The sequence below is a fragment of the Pyrgilauda ruficollis genome, unplaced genomic scaffold (genome assembly GCF_017590135.1).
Source record: "Pyrgilauda ruficollis isolate IOZ18807 unplaced genomic scaffold, ASM1759013v1 scaffold147, whole genome shotgun sequence".
Lineage (NCBI taxonomy): Eukaryota > Metazoa > Chordata > Aves > Passeriformes > Passeridae > Pyrgilauda > Pyrgilauda ruficollis.
The window spans coordinates 597,236-618,498 of NW_024513321.1; the positions used below are offsets into that span (position 1 = coordinate 597,236).

Below are 21,263 nucleotides of genomic sequence, written 5' to 3' on the forward strand. Positions count from 1 at the left end.
CAATTATGTAACAATGCCCAGAGCAGGAGCTGTTCATTTATTTATTTTTTAAATCATCAAATACAGAAGTAAGAAGAGAGAGATAAATTATTAGATATCCTGAAAACTTTCCAAATATTAAAATTATGGAGGTGGAAGGTCGTTTTTAGATAGAATAATATTCCGAAATAGGTCTGAAATAGAGAATAAATGTCATTTATCTAAAGCTCCATAGCCATTTAATATAAATTCAGGGTGCATTAGTGCTTGTGGAAACTGGGTTTTCTATGCTGTTTATTTTCTGCTTCCTTCAGATATGGTACCTCACATCAAAGACCCATCCGGCATATTCTCTTCCCTTTGACAACAGCAGAAGAAAAAAGCTGGAGTAGGAATCTAATGACCACCAAATATTAAGATCTTTCCCTGTTTCTCACCATATACCTCCCTACAACTAGCAACTTGCAGTTTAGGGATTTACCAAGACAGTGACTGTATTTGAATCTTTACATCTAACAGATGTCAAGGATTTTTTCTTCTATTAATTTGTCCAGTAGCTTTTGGAACTCATTAATGATTTTAGTCTCCATAACATCCTGTGGCAACTAATTCCACAATGTAATTATTCACTGTGTAAAAAGTTACTTCCTTTTGTTGATTTAAAACCTGCTGCTGGATAATTTCATTAAATGGCTCTTTATGTGACACATGGTGAACAAACACTTCTGTTCCATCTATGACTACACACTGCTATTATAGTCACCTCTTACCTGAATTAACTGACAGTTTCTCCTTGAGCAGAAACCACACCTGTAATGCTGTATAGGTGCTTTTTGCCTTAGCTGGATATTCCCCTTACCATAAAACAATTTCTTACTATTAAAAATTTACCAGGTAAATAAGTGCTGAAAAGAACTAGTATAAGAAGGGACTAACAGAAAGAGTTTGGGTCTGAGTTTTGTGGGGCTTGGAAATGGCCACGTGTAAACTCACACTGAACTGTAGCAACCATTACACCTACACTGACCTATGCTGTGCACATAAACCTGGTTGATAGGATTTGTCTGATATTTGTTTATAAGCCTGACTGATGAAGGTGGCCAAGCATCTGCCAACCTAACTGACTGATTAGGGAGGATGACTCGCTAAACTCAGGTCAAATTAGTCAGTAGAGGGTTAGTAGAGACATACATAACTGATGGGCCAGATTCTCCTAAAATATAGGTTCTCCTCTCCTGTTCAATTATATTTCCATGTGCTCATCAGGTTATATCTGCCAAGAGATAAAAAGCATTGCTGTCAGTGGGAGAAAAGGCAACAGTGCTGAGTCTTCTCCAAGGGCAGGTGACCAATCAACAACAGCCAACTCCGGGCTACGCCAAAAGAAGGTAAGAAAAAGATCCAAAGCCTCAACAGAATGTAAGAGGGGAAGCAAGAGAAAAGGCAGAGAAGCTGCTCAGCAATCTGAACACCAGCATTCCATTGAGAGGAGATGGTGGTGAGGGCTATGGCTCATTGTTAATGGAATTTAGCAGAGAGCAGTGGGGAAAGGTGGGGTTGTTTTGTGAGGACTAAGGGCATACAGTGGGGTTATTAACAGCTTCTCCTGAAACTCCCTCTTTCAAGAGACAGTTTTACTGAAATGGACCAAACTGCCTCTAGTGCAGCCCAGCCTTTACCTGCATCCCTTGATCACCTCCAACTAAGCATAAAAATATCCATGGAGAAACAGTTCATTTACAGCCCACACTTTGTATTACAACAATTATCACACCCCACAAAACCACACCCTGTATGTTTTCCCTTACCAGAGTTGCCATCTTCCCAGCAACTCTTGTAAACTCACCACTGCATCCAAGCCCTCGCTATCCAATCTTCTCCCCACGTAACAGAAGAAAAAAAAGTATCATAACAGCTTTGAACACTGGATGAGTACCCAGCTGAACAAACACTGTGAATTGTTCACACAGAAGCAGTGGCAATGCAGTGAGGCACTAACATCTGAAGAGTGCCAGAGGAGTTAAGAGTAGTAACATCACTGAGCTTTTAATTTCTCTAGTTTTGCAGTATTTATCAGGTGTGATATGTGTGAGTACATGTAAACATGGGAACTTTACACTTTATGAGGAAGTCTGGAGTGCATCTGATGTACACACTTTCTTAAGTCTTTTATAATATTTTTCATTTACTGTTAATGTTAACACATAAGTCTAAGGACAAAAGAAATACTTCAGCTGGTGAAATCAGTTTGCTCAAGCTATGCACGTAGTTCAGATGAAAAAGATGAGAGCCCAGAAATTAGCTCAACTTGCCAACCCTTATTATCAAGCACACTGTTTGTAACTCACAGCAGGTTATCAACCATGGGGACACATTTGGGAGATACTGTGACATCTGGTATTGATTTCTGGCAGGATTCAGGTATTTTTTGAAACCACTTTTTCAAATTGGAAAGATAATAAAATGCATGCATACTACCAGGCAGATTTTTTTTTTATTTTATTTTTTTAAACTTCAGTAGGCACTGGAATGGGCATAGTTACATACTGCAGCACATCACAAATACAAAGAAGCCATGCTGCTGCTTTGAAATCACAACACTAGCTTCCCTGAACAGGAGCAATGTGGAATATGAGAAAGAAAAATAATTTGACATTTGCAGCACGTGTTGAGCACATGTTAAAAACTGTGAGAAACCCATTATTCAATTTAATGAAATAAATGTCAAAAATCTGTCCCAGCATCAAAAAATAAAGCAAAGAAATGCTCTCCATTTTAACAAAGGTCCCCAATTCACAGTTCTGTAAAAGTGAAAACATTCACAGGAAACCATAATACAAAGCTGTATGACTTTGGTCTGTTCTAAATGACATGCCGTAAGTTCCATGCACACTCCTGTTTACACCCAGTAATGAACAGCTCAACACGAAAAAGTCCCAAATAATACAATTCATGAGGAAGCTAGGAATGAGAGTTGCAGCTCCTACCACTAACTCCTTCTTAGCTGAAATTCTTTAATGAAAACAAATTCATGGCAGTAGCAGCCACCAAAAAAAAAGTGTGATCTAGTTAATGCTGTAAGCAACATATCTGTGATTCATTATAAATCTGCTAGGAATTTTGCTGAGGGAAAATCTGGGTAACCGAGTACTTTTATTGATAAGATCAGTTTAAAAAAATACTTAGAGAAAAAGTAAATGTTTTTAAGTGAGTGACTTAACATTTAAAATTCTGGAGAAGGAATACTAAAGTATCCAACATATGCACATAATTTCTGGAAACAATTACAGTAATTAAAACAACATTCAACCTTTGGAGGGAGACATTTTATGGAAGGCATTCCAGAAACTGCTTCCCCACTGACACTGATCAACTTGGGTGTGTTCAATTAACAGGAGAAACTAATTTGAAGTAAAAACTCCTGCTGCTGAGAATCATCCAGAATTTAATACTCAACCTTCACCCCCTGGCTCCAAGGATTTAAATCCTTGACTGTCAGCAGGAGCTTTCTAGATTAGATGATTAATTTGAAATACTATTTTCACTACTGAGCAACTGAAACTACAGCACCAGTGTTTCCAGTAATAAATTTCATCTACCAAAAAAAAAAAAAAATCCATTATTTGAGATTAAGATAGTTTTTTAATCTGGCTATTTTATCTCAACACCTACTAGTTTAATTATATTTAAAAATTTTATCTTCTTTCTCTAGGCTAGGCTAAACCAGACAGAGTTAACTCACATTGACTCTGAAATGCAGACACTGCCTAGAAAAGTAAGGATACAAATCACAGAGACTTTTAGTTGCTCTATGTGTGACCTTCTGGAATTTCAGAAAAAGTACAGACTGCCAGTTACAATCTTCAGTGTTAAAATAAAACCATTAAAAACTGAATTCAAGTAACTTTGAATTCATCAGGTAGAAAAATACATAAATCTCTTTACAGACAGTGATATGAGATGCTGTCCTCATGACTGAGATTGTGGTTAAGCGAGATGGTAAATTCAGTTTCAGGATGCCTCGTATGAGATCAAAACCACCACAGCTGCATGACACACCAACTGTGTGTAACCCACACTGCCCATTCTAATTTTGCACAGTTAAGCTCCATCAGGTAGTGTCTGCCCTGCAGCCAGAATAAAGCCAGCATAAACAGTATCATGTGATCTGGCTTAATTGATGAGCATGTGCTACCAGGTGATTTGGAGCTGCACAAATGCAGTGTTAATAAACACAGGACCACAGCCCAAAGTACACAGTGAAACAATTTGTGAAGGTCAACCACACAAGCTGCTAGAAGATCTGAAAATAGCATCCAGTCCTCCTTAATAGCCTAGTTTGCTACCTACTGGGCAGCACTGCTGCCCAACATAGCAAACACACTTTTCAAATTACCATGTGGTTCTCAGGACTTCTCTGGCACATTTGGTCTTAATACTATACCTGCTGCCACCATATCTACAGAGGTCCCAATTCCACGTGATGGCCCTAGGTCCAGAACATTTCTTTTCACCCAAATCTTCACTGCTAACCAGATGTGGCCCCTGCTGCCCCACTCCTACCCACACAAGCCAAGGGCCATTTCAGCAACTACAATGTTGACACTGCAAATATTTAGGAAAATGTTTAGCTTGGCCAATGTAAGCAACCACAGTGAAGTCAAACAAACCTATGTCCATATGCAAGAGTTTCCAGGGTTTATTCTCCAAAAAGCAGGACACATTTTTACGCTTGCTAGGACACACTAAGACACACTACTGAGGATGTGCTATATAACCCACATAAAATGAAACACTATTCCTACTTCTTCGTATGCTACTCACTAAAAAAAATATTTTAATTGCAGCTCACCAAATGATGACTCTCACATTTTACTGTAGAGAACTACACACATAGATCACTAATTCTCAGAAAATAAAAAAGCCACTTCAATCAAATGCTTAGCCCAACACATACAGAGACACAGAAAAAAGTAAAGCAAATATTCAAAAGTAAATATTAGAAAAGGTTGAAATGCATCTTTGTCCCAGTTTCTGCAGGAAGCAGAGAACATGCCTACAACAGTGCTGTACTATTTGAATTACTGTTTGGAGATGGCAGTAGAACAGAGCAAGAAATACATTATTGACTAGAAATTGTGTCAAACAAATTGTACTGAAGAAACTTTAAAATATTAAAAAACTCTATAGCTAGCTAATGCTAGAAATAAGCTTGCCTGTAAAAGTTTCAGTAAGTCCTGTGGCATTATATATATATTTAGATACAGAGGCATAATTATAGAGTTACATATTATTTTCTTCTATAAGCCTGCCCAAGTCATTATAAGGATTTAATCCAGTGCCCACATTGTGCTTGTTCTGTAAGATGAATGATCTGTCTCAAGTGGCCTCATTAGTAGATAGGAAGTAAACAAGAAGAGGAATTCCAATTAGAATTCAAGGTACAAAAATAATGGCCAAGAGGACATCCATTGTTAAAAAAAAAAAACCCTCTAAAGATGAAGCAAGTTCTCAAAAAATCTTCAGACACTGGCATTGGTACAACATCTTTCACCACGGTTTTGACTTGCTGCTGATGGTGCGCCTCAGTACACTCTGAGTGCATTTCAAGATCAAATTGCTTGCTTTTACAATTAGAGAGTCAGGATAAATGCAGCAAAATACTACAAGAGCTCTTTCATTCTCCCTGCCAGCCCAAGGAAAGATATATCCATTCCACTTAACCCATTTTTCTGGTACTTCACAAACACCTTTCTGAGCAATTTCTGTGCAGCAGAGGACCTTTTTGATAAAAAAAGAAGGTCCCAAAATTGTCATGGCTAACAGACAATATTTCAGAATCAAGAAACACTGATGTCAGAGGAAATGCTCTGAGCTCAGCTGTAGAGTGAAGGTCACAGTTGCAGATATGGATATCATCAGTGGATTTTGCCCTAAAACATGTCACGACAGTTTAGCAAGAGGGAAAAAGAAGAGCAAAGTGCTTATTAAGAAAGTGTCAGCACCAAACAAGGTTGTTTGCTCAATGAAACTAGCAAGTTCCGTGTCAAAAATTGTTTCACTGACAACACTGTAATGAGTATCACAGTGCCAGTCACTGTCAGAGTCCGAATCAGCTAAAACACATGAATCCCTTGGGATTCGCAGTCTTCCTGGTACTTATCCCTACAGAAAACTAAGTGACAATCTGATTTTTAAGCATAGCCCTGTCTAACAGGCAGCAGCAGCCACTGATGACCCTGCTGGCACTTGTCACATACACTGAACTCGGTCATCACATTAGTTCTGCTGCCACAGCTGTGCCAGTGAGGATGGGAGTTGGCTGGAACCGCATCCTCTGCTGGACCTTACTGTTCCTTCAAAGACCACACTGCAAATGGAGCTACCACTGCAGAAGTGTTTTGTTGCTTTAGTTTGCTTTGTCAAAAGAGATAACTTGGACATATTGGCAGAACCTTCTCCAACAGGACTCCTGGCCTACAAAGTTATGCTGGCAGAGGCGGGTTAACACAGGTGTTATGTCCCTTTCATTTTTATGTGACCAAGGAAAACCATCCAAACCACTACAGCATCACACTATGAGTTTTAAGTGAGGAAACTAGAATTCTGCTACACAGGTTGCAAATCAGAGACCATGAATTTAACTGTAAAGTAGTTTTAAAACAGGATTCTTTACTTTTCTGCAGAGGCTTTTAGATCACTCACAAGCTGCCCACTTGGAATACAACCTACATCACTGAAGGGAATTATCCCTCTGCAGGATTACAACCTACAGAGTTTGCCACTAAGATTACAGACCCCAGTGCTAAGTAATCTGCTCTAAATTACTGACCCATTGAACAAACATCCCCTCTTATTCACACTCCAAGGACCTTCCTAGTCTAAAGGGAAGAACCATTATCAAAAATACAAAACAATTTTAAGAATAGTTCCTATATGTCCTGTAGAGACATAATCACTCTTGGTGCACCCCTCACCTTTGCAAAGGAAGAATGAACACTTGACAAGGTGTGAAGTCACACAGGCATAAATGACCAGAAGACATACACGTACATCAGTAGTATGCAGTAGTTTTGCAGATAAAACCCAACAAAGAACATTTTAATTTCACTTCCTGGATTTAAACTATAATTAACTTTGAATTAAATTACAATTGCTCAAATCAGTCTCCATGTAGGATAATGAGAAAACAAAGATGTCAGCAGCCACTGACAGTGATAGATATGATTCACCAAGAACAATGTGGGAAAGCTCTAGCAGAAGTAGGGATAAAACCCAAGCACCAATGCAACATCTAGTATTTCCATCTTCTCTTCAGCTCAACACCACCTCCTTCCTAGCACTCTTTCAACCAGTCTCTTCCCCATATGTCTACATGATCTCAAGACTTTCCAAGCCCATGTCCTTTACCTTTTCATCTGCCTCACCTCACTTTGAATGCTTCTTTCTCGTTTTTTTTTTTGTTTTTTTTTTCTTAAATATCTCTCCTCTGTGTTTCTTCTACCTTCCTAAGGTTTGGATTTGATTCTGTCACAGTGCTCAGGTTTAGAAAAAGGCAGACAAAGTGATGTTTGGCAAAGAAATAACTTGCAAAAGGAAGCACTAAGCAATCCTTGCCAGAGATGCCATTACCACATTCAACAATTTCCTGTCACCTGCAAACAAAACAAAATAGCCCAGGTTCTCTTTCCCTGAAGGAGATGAAAAGAGAGGTGGGAATAATGTGACTTTAGAAGTTAGTTTTGCCTTCCTTGTTCTCTAGTTTGACCTATAATACACTGTAATTCATTTTATCTAGAGAAGTCTTGGGACTTCAGAAAATTTACCCCAGCTTTTACAGTCCCAGAGAAACCAAATGCTTGAAAAGCTGAGAGAGTGGTCAGTCCACCACCAGCACCCCTGCTAAGCCAGAGAGCAGAGCAGAAGTGAGGGAGCAGGACAGCTGTTAAAATGACAGGACAGGAAAACTAAACCTGCAGAAACCAAGAGCCATGACCCAAGAAGCAAGAACAGGAGGACATAATAAATCAAACTACAATGCCAAGTACAACTTGGCTTGAACCTTGGGCTTATTAAGTAAATTCAGTGTAACACCTGTCTGTAGGGTACAACCATGCCCTGCTCACGTAAGCCACTTCCTCAGAGAGCATGCACAGTAAAACAAATGTGCACTGGGTCTTTACATGCAGACAAGAGAATTCAAAGCCAGTGACTACACAGTTAGATTGTTACATATATAGGAAATGCCAATTTTTTATTGTTCTCAGTGTATAAAAATGAGCAGCTGGCATTTTGAAGACATGCTAGCTTTATGGATTCACCACCTAGAACCTGTTCTGTGCATGACATAGACATGAAATAAAATCAAATACCTTGACTCTGCGTGTGGATTGTCTTCCTGCACACTGAGTGAAAGAATCTGTATTTAGGACAACACAACATGCTGACATTCTGGTCACTTGAGAACTCTGTCAGAGTAGGGAACACTTGAGTCTGGGTTCCAATTATCTGGGTCCATTTCAAGAGTATAAAAAAATTCTGCAAGAGATACTGCAGGCTCCATCAGTTTTTCGTTGTTACACTAAAAAAAAGAGTGTTGTCTGGACTTTGCATGGTAAGGACCTGAATATTGGCTAATTTCTTTAAAAATACCCATTAAAAATGAAAGAAGAAGCAGCAACAGTAGTCCAGTCATTACACAGGTACAAGAAAATCTAGTGGCACAGGGAGTTTCCACAGACAAAGGATTTCCCACAGCCTATTGTTGGAAACACTGTGATTCAACTGCTCACTTCTTGCTCAACAGGCTGCTGATTCAACCAGAAGAGGATGCTGGTACGTCTCACCTTCTGCATTCCACCTACTGCAGCCTAAATCAACAAAAATCTGGCTTTGAGAAAACATGTGACTATAGCTCATGCTAGTTTCAAGTTATTTACATTACAATCCTCTGGTTGTACAATAACACCTTTTTGTCAATGCCATTTAAAGATACACATAATAAAATAATATATCAGGAATTTTAACTGCTGCTGTCTCTTATCTTGCTAAATTCCAGTTGGACATTTCACTAGAAGCAGCTGGTTAGAAGGTGAAACACAGACTATAATATACTTTCAGATTCACTGCTGTATGAGGAAACTACAGACCAGAAAAATCATCAGCATACAAACTTACAAAACAATCAGATAAAATGTGTTTTACAGCTGGAGACAAATCCTATCTATGAAGAACAGTCTGCTTGTGAAAAATTAATGACCTGCTGCAACTCCCCAGAGAAAGCCCTCAGGTAAGGAATTCAGATGGAACCAGGGAGCAAGCTAGTGGAGGCTATTTTAATCCCAAACTATTCTACAGCTACCTCCAGGTGCAGCCCTAAATTCAGCAACAGTATCTGTTTCCCAGAAGCAGATTTTAAGCTGTCTCTGACAGGTAACTGGAGATGGGCAGTGCAGCTCCAGAGGCATGGCATGCAGCTAGTCTCCAAAATAAAGTATGAGCTGTTATTTTTCAGAGAACAGATTGTTCTACAGCAGAAGTTATATACGTTTCTTTTTCATACTCACAGAGGTTTGTTCTGGATGCTGGCAGGGAAAAGGACAAACAATTCCCTAGAGTGAAGTAGGAAGCAGAGACAGCAGAAGTGTGGCTAGAGGCTAACAGATTAGCCATTACCAAATTTATAATCCATGTAGACTCTAAAACATGTTAAATATCTTGGAGCTGCATTTTTAACACCTTAGGAGTGAAATAACAGGAAATGAGCTTGTTTTAATGACACAAAGAAGCTGCATTAGAGAAAAAAAAAGAGGAGGAAGGAAAACTAACCCTTCCAGTTGTATTTTTTTGCACAACAGTACAGATATGCACACAACAGATACTGCTGAATTCAATCCTAAAAATCACAAATGTATCACTGCTCTGCTGAAACCAACAACAATACCCTCACTTCAGTGAAGCAGCTGCACCTGTGCTCCACTTAAAATATCGTGAGTGATACATCTGAAGTAAACAGGACTTGAGTGTTTTGGTGGTAAAGGCACAGACTTGCTCTTTATAGTCCTAGACTTGAAAAAAATGCTGATAAATGGAAATAATGAAAGAAGTTAAAAAGTCATTGTTTCAAATTACTTGAAATTCCGGTTAGAACAATAACACATTAATTATTAATTGGTTTATAATCAAAATGTAAACAAACTGTGTTTTGCTCAAGTCTGGATACATATCATTAGTCTGTAACAATGACAACTGTGTTACAATTTACCAGGAAAGCTTAAAAAATCATGAATAGTCCAAATAAAAGGAAAAAGTTCTGACCCATCCAATATAAACTAGGAGATTTGCAATTATGATGACATCTGAAGGGAAATGTATATTTAAAGACTGCATGGGGAACAGTGCCTGTATTTACTGCTGTCCAGCACTTCCTGATGTAGACATCGTTTTGAACTCCTTTTAAACACATATATTTAATTATCGGAATTAAGATTTTTTTCAGTTAAGCATCTAATCAGATAATTTTTAAAAAATTAAAAGAAAACCTTTCTAAAAGAGAAAAACCATGTAGGCCTCTCAACAGAACTAGTGGGAAATGCATTGTTTTGCTCTCCTTTTACTGCATTTAAAAGAACAAAAAGCAATAGCAAGATAATAGCAAGGCGGGTTTCATTGAAAAGCTCCACTACCTTAACATTTTGAAACACAGGCTTCCCACCTTGAAGGGAAATCAGGGATGTGCTTGTGCATTTCTAGAGAAATTTCTAGAGAAACCCATAGAAAACCGACACCAAGAAGTCTCTGTGCAGACACACACTACTCAGGGAGCTGCGTTCTCCCGGCATCGACGTGCCCTGAAACCGGGGCTTGGCCGCCCTGGAGCTGCCCCTTCCCGGCCCGGCTCTGCCGCGGAGCCGCCGCGCGCTCCCGCCGGGCCGGGAACGCGCCGGGAACGCGCCGAGCGCGGGACGGGCAGCGCGCGGGCGCGGCGCCCCCTGGCGGCCGTTGGCAGTGCCGCCGCCGCGCCCGGAGTTTGTCCGTCCTTTGTCCGCCCTTTGTCCAGGGACAGAGCCAGGCCCTGGTTCACAGAGCGAGCAATCCGCCAGCTCACCCTTTGCACGCAGTAGCCAAGTCAGGTGGCAGGAAGGCAGTGGGAAGCAGGCTTTAAAACCTCGGTTCTCTGCAGCCATCAGTTTGTTCTTCAATTCAACTGCCGCACTTCCATCTTCCACAATACAAAGGTGGTATCACTTGAGAGTAGGGTTTCTTAACTACAGTGTCCTCAATCCTTCCCAAAGCACTACCCATATTCCTAACGCTGCGGGTTTGGTGGGGAGAAGTTAAAAACTCTGCCACCCTGTAGGAAGCTGGGTAAAAAAGTTAAGAGTTGTACTGGCAGCTTCAGTATTTTATACCTGCCACAGAGCTGTCTTTCCAATTGAGTATTGTTTAAATTTAACATTTGTTTCTTTTAAAAGATAATATTTAAATAAGGGTATATTTTAATAACTCAATGAAAAGAGATCATTTACCTGATGTATGGTTTCTTCAAATGCTTTTATATAATGATTCAGTTCTCTGTCCATTCTAGCATAGTCTAACATGACTTCTTCCATATTTTTAATATCTTCTTCATCATCTGCAAAATAAAATACATGGAACATTGGTGACCAATTGTATTATTTTTAGGCAGCATTTTTTCTTCACAAATGTTTTATTTACAAGTATTCATGCCGTGAATATCAAATGCATTTGTAAGTTTCAGCAGGTGTTTTCAAGCTACTCATACATACACTTTTTTCTCATTTTGCAACTGTAATCTTTGACATTTCTTGGGTAACTTGAACAAACAGCTTACTCAGAAAGACACTTCCCTGGTTTCATGTGAGCAAGAGAGAGTATGTGTAATTTCATCTACCAACACCTAGTCATTAGGCAATCAGGATATTTTCTGCAAAAGTTGTGTTTCATGACTCATCACATTGCCTCAGAAATAGTCAGAAGAAACTTAAATGTCCTCTCAGTACAGTATAGTTCACAGCTATAATTAGACCTCTTATCCCCAATAAACACAACTACAGGAAAATCAAAACAAAGCTAGCATTTTATAACACAGGAAATAATGGAAGAATGGATAGCATTTGTGATTCAAGCAGTAAAATTCTAATTGCTAGGGAAAATCAATTAACACAGGTCATGTGATTAGTAATTCATATCTACTTTTATTCTCTTCTGCACTCCTCCTAATTCCACTCCTTTCTTCTCTACAACTCTGCTTTCCCATTCTAACGTTGTTGTGCATCTGCTTAGATAAGGACCCTGTGCAGATGCTACAAGGCTGAACAGCCACAGCTGTATATTCCTGACACAGCTGCATGTACCACACCAAATGCTGCCAACTGCAGGAGGACAGCCTGCCACAAGCCCTGAATCCATGCAGGAAACCAGGAAGTTAGGAAACCTATGCTTCCACTTCTGCTACTCCCATTTATTCCTATCCTGCAGTTTCCAGGTATAGAGAAAGCAGCTGGAAGCAGCTAGACTCTGAGAAAGAGACCCAAAGTCTGCCATGCAGCATTAGGGGTTGTCATTTGATGGAGCATTCTTTAAAAGCACTTAAGTAGCCAGTCTGTGCTGCTACTTTTAGGAAGAAAATTGTAGTACCACTTTTTAAATTACTTTTTTTTTTTGTGAAGAAAGGAAAATGTCTTCTGATCTGGCAAGCTGGCACATTGCTTAAGTTGCTAACTATATTATTATGTTAGAACATAAAAACCTATCTCTAGAGAAAGCTGACACAATTGTATATGGCCATCAGTTTGGGAGCAAAATCTGAAACACAGCACTCAGAAACATCACACCATATTGAAACAGTGATGGATCAAGGAGACAAAGGAAAAGTGCTAAGATACACAAAAGAAGTTACATAATAAGCTATGCTATTTTGGGGACATGACAATTGCAGATGTGACATTTCCTTTAATTACATATAGGCTGGGTATGTATCCATTTTTCATTAGGCAGATGAATGGATACTGCAGACAGAATCTCGGCATTCCTGCAACTGTCTTCTGAATAATCAGCATTTCCCTCTCCCCTTTCCCTTCCCTCCCACCTAGTTTCCATGTCCTATCTGGTAACTACGATCACACTATTTTTCCTTCCTGCTAGGAAGCATATGAAATGCCTCCTTCAAGGCTGACACAAAGGACACTCCATGAATCACAGGAAAGGTTTGTGTAGCAAATAACTGTCATTCTCCTCCCATGGCCAAAATGAATCATATTCAAAGAAACTACAGTGGCCTAAATATTTTAAATTTCTTTTTAGGGGAAAAGAAGTGCATTGTTAAATGCCAAGAGAGCTGTACAAATGCTGTCTTTCCTAATACTATAGAAATAACTTTAGGTGAAGAGTAATTATGTTGCATGCAACTTGAGAGATGTATTAAAATAAAGCTCAAAGATGTGGAACACATCTCAGCAAGAGGGACATTATTTCCAAATACATTCTGCTCTACATTCTTTCTGTACTGACCATTCCACCCATCCACCAGCCTGCTTTACATCTCAATGCTGTTCCCTGCTGTTTCCCTGATGCTGCTCCTTCACACATTACACACATCCTGGGGAATTGCTGAACATATCACTAACACACAATCATATCCTGCCCTTGGAGGCACTATGGACATACAGATAGATCTGACTGACTGTGTACATGTCAGTTGTTGTCCATACTCTATTTCTGCTCACTGACAGATACTACAGTCCATTTTCTGTCTGAAGTTCAATCCATAGGGTGCTGAGAGCTAAGAGTAAATCTACTATGTTGTACCCAGCCACCTACCTCCCCATCTCTTAAACAAGATTTAAAAGAAAACGTCCATTACAAGCTATTCTATTTGCCTTTTAAAAACTCTCATTGCTCTACATTACACACAGAATAACCTGCTGTGCAAGGCTCCTCTGCTTCCCCTTCCCCTGAAGAGCCAAGAGCATTTCTGCCCCACTCTAGTAGGGAGCAGATGAAGGGCAGAGCTTGGGGGCACATGATAAGAAACTGTGGGTGACTGTATGGGGCTGTAAAGTTTTACAGCTCACCAAGGCAGGGATCCCAGCACTTTCAAGGTTTCTTCACAACAGAGTCCACCATAGGCTAATCAGAACACATCAGTTGACCTGATCTTACTGAGGAACAAGAAATTAGAGAAGAATTTGCTTTCCTCAACACCATCCCACAACTCATTCTCACAAATCCCACCAAACACCGGTTTAGCAGCACTACAGTATCAAAAATAATTAAAATGTAATAATTACATCATGCTTTTGAAATATTCAAAAGGCATTGTCTGTTATTCACTCTGCAAGCCCTGCTGCTGCTTTTGTTTCAGATGTGAGGGTGACAGTGGAGATCCATGGTAAAGAGATTCAAGGCACTGACTCTCTTCCAGCAGACCATGAGTACACTGACTGCTGAATACCCTCCAGCCAGACTCCAGCTACAAAGCCAGACAGCTCTCCAAAGTAGTCAGATGTTGCACTCTGCAGACCAACAACCTAGCTTAACACCAAAATCAAACACTCTGCAAGCGCTGGATGAGTGCCTATTATCTAATCAAAACTTATCCTAATCTTATTTCTAATTCATATCTAAGGAATGCATTCCAAACTGTCTGCATATGCTTTCAGCTACTGCCACAAAATACCATTGAAGTGCATATTGTAGTCTCCTTGTTATCTCGGCTAAATATGTTGAGTTTAGTAAGCATTTCTTCACAAGTCATTTCCCTCACCACTCAGAGATTATACATTTTGCAATATTACATTTTTTTACTCACAGAAAGCACAGTTCAAGGCCATAATTTCATTTTCAAAGGCCCATGTGCATCATGTTAAAATTAGCTGGCTGAATATGCAGTTTGCAGTTATGAATTCCAACTTGTACAACTTTATGATCTCTTATTATAATGGAAACAGGGATATTATCTGAAAAGTCTCCCTAAATATTAAAGAACAAAATTGCATAAAGTGACTAGCAAGTGTTCAATTTCTCACTTCTGAAGAGACCAATCACACTTAGGTGCCTTTATGCTGATTTAAACCATAATCAGTCAGGACTAAGTTATGTATCATGAACTCACAGTGTTAAAATAGAAGTTGCAACAACAGAGTCCAGTCAGCACTGATTTAATACATACTTCAGTAACACTCATCTAAAATTTATCCAAAACTTGCATTTCCTAACATCTGAGTTCATATTTACTTTAGTTTCCTGTATACATCCACAAGTTAGCAGAATTTCTGAAGATTTTTCACAACTACCTCTTTCTGTGCAGAAGTTACCACATCAGTATTTGTTACTTAGGGTATTACAGCTGTGCTGCAGCCAGTACACACCAATCTAAATAAGCATTTGCTTCCACTGCAGACTATCTTAAACACAAAATACCCGGAATACCATGAAATTACAGGAAGGCTCCAAACTTACAAATACAAATGTACTTAAAATGAATACTTAAGCACAGACAATGTGGATTAAAATTAATACATACATACTTTCATATCTTTATATTAGTCGCTAACAAAATACAAAATTTCAATTTAAAGAAAGCAGATATGTCAGTTCTACCTCTGGCACAATGTATTAGTCTGTTTTAAAATTCAAGGCTACACACTGATTTTCCCATGATTCAAGGCAGAAGAGGAATGGTATACTATTGCCTGGAAATTTTGACAGTAGATTTCAGACTTTTAAAACACTTGTAACACAAACACCCATCACTTGAGCCATTAGCAACAGTGGTAGTAGGCAGTTGTCTTCATATGCCCCAGCAGCACATAAAATACACATTTTGCCAGCAGGTTTCAAGTTACTGCTGACAGCAGAGGAACACAAGCTCTCTGACTCCCTGATTTAGTTCCATCTTCTGGAGGAAAAAATACAGCCTTGATTCAAGACAAAACTAAGCATTTTTGCTGTCATTTTTAGTAAGCCCTTCATTTACACATCCAAAAGTGCTAAGACTACCCTCTGCGCCCTGAGTTCTACTGGGTCTACTCAAAACTGTTGATAATTCAAGTTGGACAGTAGATCTTGAAAAAACTCTAACCAACCCACACTCTTTAAGAACAGATTGACAACACATTTGGAGAAGACACCAGTAATGCTCAGCAGTGAGAGGACACAAACCTATGTAGGAGAGCACTGTCTCATCTTCCCCCCTCTGTCTACACAGGAGTGAAGCTTGCCACAGCACTCCAGACTATACAGACCAAGAGGAACTTAAGCAGGAGACTGATTGCTTCTGCAGCTCTGAGGGTACATGGTCACTTTTTCTCCTGCAGATACACAGACAGCTCCTCAGAAAGCTTTCATCAAAGATTTCTTTCAAAATCTCATTTCCCTGACCTGCAACATACTTTACTTATTAGGCTGCAGAAAGAGCAGCCTACAGAAAATTCTAAACTAAAAGAAATGAGAAGTCATACAAAGGAACAGCAAAAAACTGGAGAAAATCAAATTCATCTCCTGAATGCAGGCTTCTTCTCATAGAGAAATGGTTGTAAGTAGAATATCCAAAAAGTCTCCATGGAGCTGTCTGGATAGGGCACTAACCACTGCAATTCATAAGAGAAGAAAAATTACTGCTGATAAGAGGAGCAACAACCATACAGAGAATGGCAATTGGCGGAGTAAAGGGGAATGTGGGGCAGTAATTGCAAAATTTCCCTCCAAGTAACAGTCAGAAGCTACTTACTGGTGAAGCTAATCATAATGAAATCTCCAACTTGTCAGGAAATGCGTTAACTAAGCTTTAGATTATTTGAAGCTGTATTTCCCTCACTGTCCCCTAACAAAGCCAGTCTTTCTGCAGAGAAAGTTTTCACACACACAGAGTTAGAGACTGAGCGTGCATGATTTTAGAGACCAATACTTCTACCTACATACCAGACTCACAAAATGAAATTACATGAGTGACAGAAAGAGAAACCTATGCTAGATGGGTGGGCTGGCTTGAGCAGGGGATTGGGCAAAACAACCTCCAGAGGTCCCTTCCAACCTCAGCCATTCTGGATTTCTATTACATTCTTCAATATTCAACAACCTCATTTCTAAGCCATTTTTCTGGAAGACGGTTTAACTGAGTTCAAGTCCTCTCAAGGAAAGAAGAAATTGGAATGTGAGTTTCCAGTATTCTACCAAAGAAAAAATCTAAGTAGGAGGAGCAAAATTGAGAGGAGAGTGTGAGGCAGGACTAGCAGTACTTGTAAAGGAAAGATTAGCACAAAGAACAAGAACACAGGTAGCACCAGAACTATCATTTGTGAGTGATTTTTAGAGTTTCATCTTATTTTCTATTGGGCTTCTGTTAAGAAACTGCAATACTTGAATTTAGGTCAAGCATCTTCCTCTTCCTGAGTAATGTCTTCCGAGGTTGTATTTTGGAAAAGAAAGGGCTGTGCTTTTTAGTCTGGATTTAAACATTTGCTTTATCCACCAAGTAATGGGAAAAAAATCTTTCATTATCTGTTTCTCTTTGCTTAGGTTTTTATTTTTTAAAGTCAGTCGAGCTAAGAGTGTCTGTTTGATAACAAACTATGCCTGATGAAAAAACCCTTGTCTTGTATTACAAATCATTTCCCTGTAGGCTGTAACTGTTTGAAATAGGAACAGAGTCAGTGACCCAGGGGACTCCTACCAATCCCATGGAAAAGAAACGCAAGTACATGACATTGTAGAGAACCAGAATTTCAATAGAAACAGACCATGCATGGTCTGAGCACCCACCTTGAAACATCTCAGTTGCTGAGTGCTCAGTTTGAAACATCTCAGGGGGCCAGTATTTCCAGTGAGTGGGTGTTGCACACATTCTGAAAGCAGTCATTTCAGAGTGGGCACAGGGAAACTGAGGCACTTGGCATTACTAACCAATTTTGAAATTAACTGTATTATTCTATAATAATCACACTTTTCCTCAACCTGAAACTCCCTTAAACTCATCATCATCATCATCATCAGCAGCAGCAGAACAACTGTGCTTTTGAAAGCAATTTCCTTACAGTACTTTGTTTTCTCCAGACTACCAGGGGAAGGCAAAAAAGCTATAAAGATCCCAGTTTAGACATGAGAGCAGTAGCAGTGATCTATCTGACCAGGTGTATCAACCATGGCACCCATACAGACTGCAATGTAAAGAATTAGCATTATCTCTGAACACCAAATGACACTATGCTGAGCTAATGAAATAAACAGGGTTCTCACACAGAATTCGATGTACCAAACACTCCAACATGTGCTGACTTGCTTTGCTGCATAAAATCCAAAGTAAAATATTATTCAACACAAATAGAGATGGTTTAATTTAGGCTGAGACATGCAAGTAATACAAAGACACAAACTAAACTCTCATAGAAGTAAACATTTGCTGTGAAACAAAAATAGTTTTATATATGTACACATATTTTTTGCTATTGTAAGCTCTATACTTGATGCCACATGCAGCACCAAGATATGAAGACAGGTAGTATGCACATAATTTTCCCAAACAAAAACAGCATTTTGCTTGTCTAAACACTAAGGCCTGTACAATTCCCAGACTATTTCCTGCCCTTCTGACAAGAGACCAGCCCTTGACCAGCATCTCTTTTCTCCTTACTAAATTCCAAGGTCATGGTGAGGTTAATCTTTATTTTACCCATAAATGCCTACTTCATTTTGCAGAAAGACCAATTTAAAGTTAACAAAGACAATATTACTAGTAAGCAGAAGTACTAAAAGGAGGATAAAGCATTTACAAGATGCAATAGTTCTGAGAAGCAACTCAAGCTCTGCACTATCGTAATTCTACACCAGTCCCCTGGCATTACTGTGATATCCATCCAGAATTACAGTTCTCTCTTCAGCAAATGACTGAATCAGCATTCCTCAATGCTAGCACAACACAAGCCCAAGAAGAACAGAAATACAAGTTATGTTGACATACAAGCAGCAAGAAAACACCAAGGCTGAGGTTGACATAGATTTTCTTTGGCAACAAAGTGAGTTTCACAGGTCATTTCCCCAGGCACTCATCCCTGATGTTGCTCTTATGTTCCTCCTCTGCTGTCCATCAGCCAGCATAAGTCTTTCATAGGGTCACACTATAAACTGGATTCATGAAACAATTCAAGCTAAAAATAGCAATCTGTCCTCCAAACTCAAACCCATGCCATTCCAGTAATGGAATCTGAAGCGCAGATATTCAAACAGTTGTACTGGTACAATTAAGAGAGTAGCAAATTGTAGTCAGGGTAGAGTTGGGGGGTGGGGGCGGGGGGAACTTCCTAAATCAACTTGTTTGCCAAGGAGAAGTTAAAGGAACCACACCTGTGTATTTTCAAAATAAACACAAGGCATATGTTATCTTCTCAAAGAAATGTGACCAATCTCTCATAAAGTAAATAAAAAACCTCCCCCGTGTTTCCCTAAAATATATATATATATATATTTACAATATATATAAAATACGTATTTACAAATACACATACACATTCACATATCACTCTCTTCCCAGTGGATTTTAACACATGATGAAACTAAGGCTGAAAACAACATTTACAACTGATTTTAATGGGAAAGAATTTTCCTATGACTAACAAAATGCTTCTTGCCTCTGGAAGCATGGACATGCCTGCACCACACAATAGAGCCTGGTTCAGTGCCCCGAGCTGCTGCTGACCTTGCCTTCTTCAGAACAAGAGATACGAGGGCTGGGAATATTTAAAAATAAGAGGTTTAGTGCTGTCCTTCTTCTACCCAATTTGTCCTCTCAGAACTTGATAAGGTAACATTGGAATTTGGGAAAAATTTTCTTGAAATATTTTCCCTTAAAAGGAACAGCAAAATATTTAAGGCCTTGTAATTGCTATTATTTGATCTCTCACTTTGTAAAACCAGTATTTAAAATGAAGAATTTAATTTCAAGACTTTTAATGGGTCTTTACTGTTCTATAAAAGACTCACAGGCTGCTTTATGTATCATTTCCCCTGGAAATTAATGTCAGCAAAATATTTTTTTTATTATTCCAACAAGTTCAAGTCCTAATTTCTAACTTGTTAGATCTTTTTAAAGCACAATTTCTTCTGTATTACTCAAGATCTCTGTTGGCACATTATGAATTCTACAGAGATAATCCATGCAGTTTTTATTTACAAGTCAATTGTATTAATGTTTTCTCTTGCCAAAACGCAATTCTTCTCATATTTTAAATTGCACTGACAGGTGAAAAACAAATATTTTAGTGTGAAGTGCAAGTCTGTCTCTAATAAAAGGCATGATTGTTATGAGCCAGCAGTAAATAATACCATTAGGTTTTTCTCAAGGAAAACCTTTTTTCTGTTAATGAGCCAATTATATTTCTCATCTTAGAGAAGCTCATTCAAGGAGTACCTTCATTAAAGTAAATGCAGTAATTACTTAGAATTTTCTCCATTTAGGGGAAATGGGAAATGGGTTGGAAAGACTTTTCAGAAAAAAAAAATCAGTAAGATAGGAAAACAAGCCCTTTTCACCCAAGACCTTCAAAATTCTCAGAAACATTACTTCTCTGTCCCAAAGTGGAGGCAGCCTAGCTTAGAGCTAACAAGCCCTCATCAGAGCTTATTTAATCACTGTAATGTTTCAGTAAATGTAGCTGTATTGGCTCTGGGCTTAAGCTACCGTAGTTTCTGAGTGTGGTGCAGCTACATCTGAGCTGAAATCCAATTGCAGGGACAAGACTTGTGGCACTACAGGAAACAGAAGGCACATGGTGCATCAGCAGCGTGCTGGCCGGACCCGGCGCCGTGACCGGGGACAGAGCAAGGCTCAGTCACCTCCCAAAGTGGTGAGGGCTCTGTCGTGCACAGGTCTCACCTCAGATCCTCACTACACACGGGTCAGTCCTGCTGCTGTGCACAAAGCACTCAGGAAAACCAAGTGACCACTGAAGTGCCCACCAAAGCTCAGGGACCTGCTCTCTGCAAAGCCCCACGAGCAGGCTGCAGTGTGCACAAGCCCTGGTACAAGGGAAACCAACAGAACACACATCAAACAGGAAGGTAAGACCAAGATAACCCCTCACTCAAAGACAATTCATCACTGTCTTATTTCAGCGTAGTTCAGTGGTCATAGCTACATTCACACACACAAAATTCCCACAGAATCCAAGCTAAGCTTCCACAACCAACTGCAACAGCTTCATGCAGACACAAACCAACGCTCATCAAGCACTTAAATGTTAACATTACCAACCCAAAATGAAACAGAT

The 21,263-nt window shown here is 39.3% G+C and overlaps 1 protein-coding gene across 2 annotated transcripts in view; it reads right to left on the reverse strand.

Annotated features, from left to right (window-relative positions):
* NSMCE2 (NSE2 (MMS21) homolog, SMC5-SMC6 complex SUMO ligase) overlaps positions 1 to 21,263 on the reverse strand; it is a 126,116-nt gene that overhangs the window by 87,968 nt on the left and 16,885 nt on the right. For both annotated transcript variants that reach the window (XM_041460663.1, XM_041460662.1), the window contains one exon: positions 11,508 to 11,614. In XM_041460663.1, coding sequence (XP_041316597.1) covers positions 11,508 to 11,614 — 107 coding nt within the window. The remainder of the gene's footprint in view (positions 1 to 11,507; positions 11,615 to 21,263) is intronic.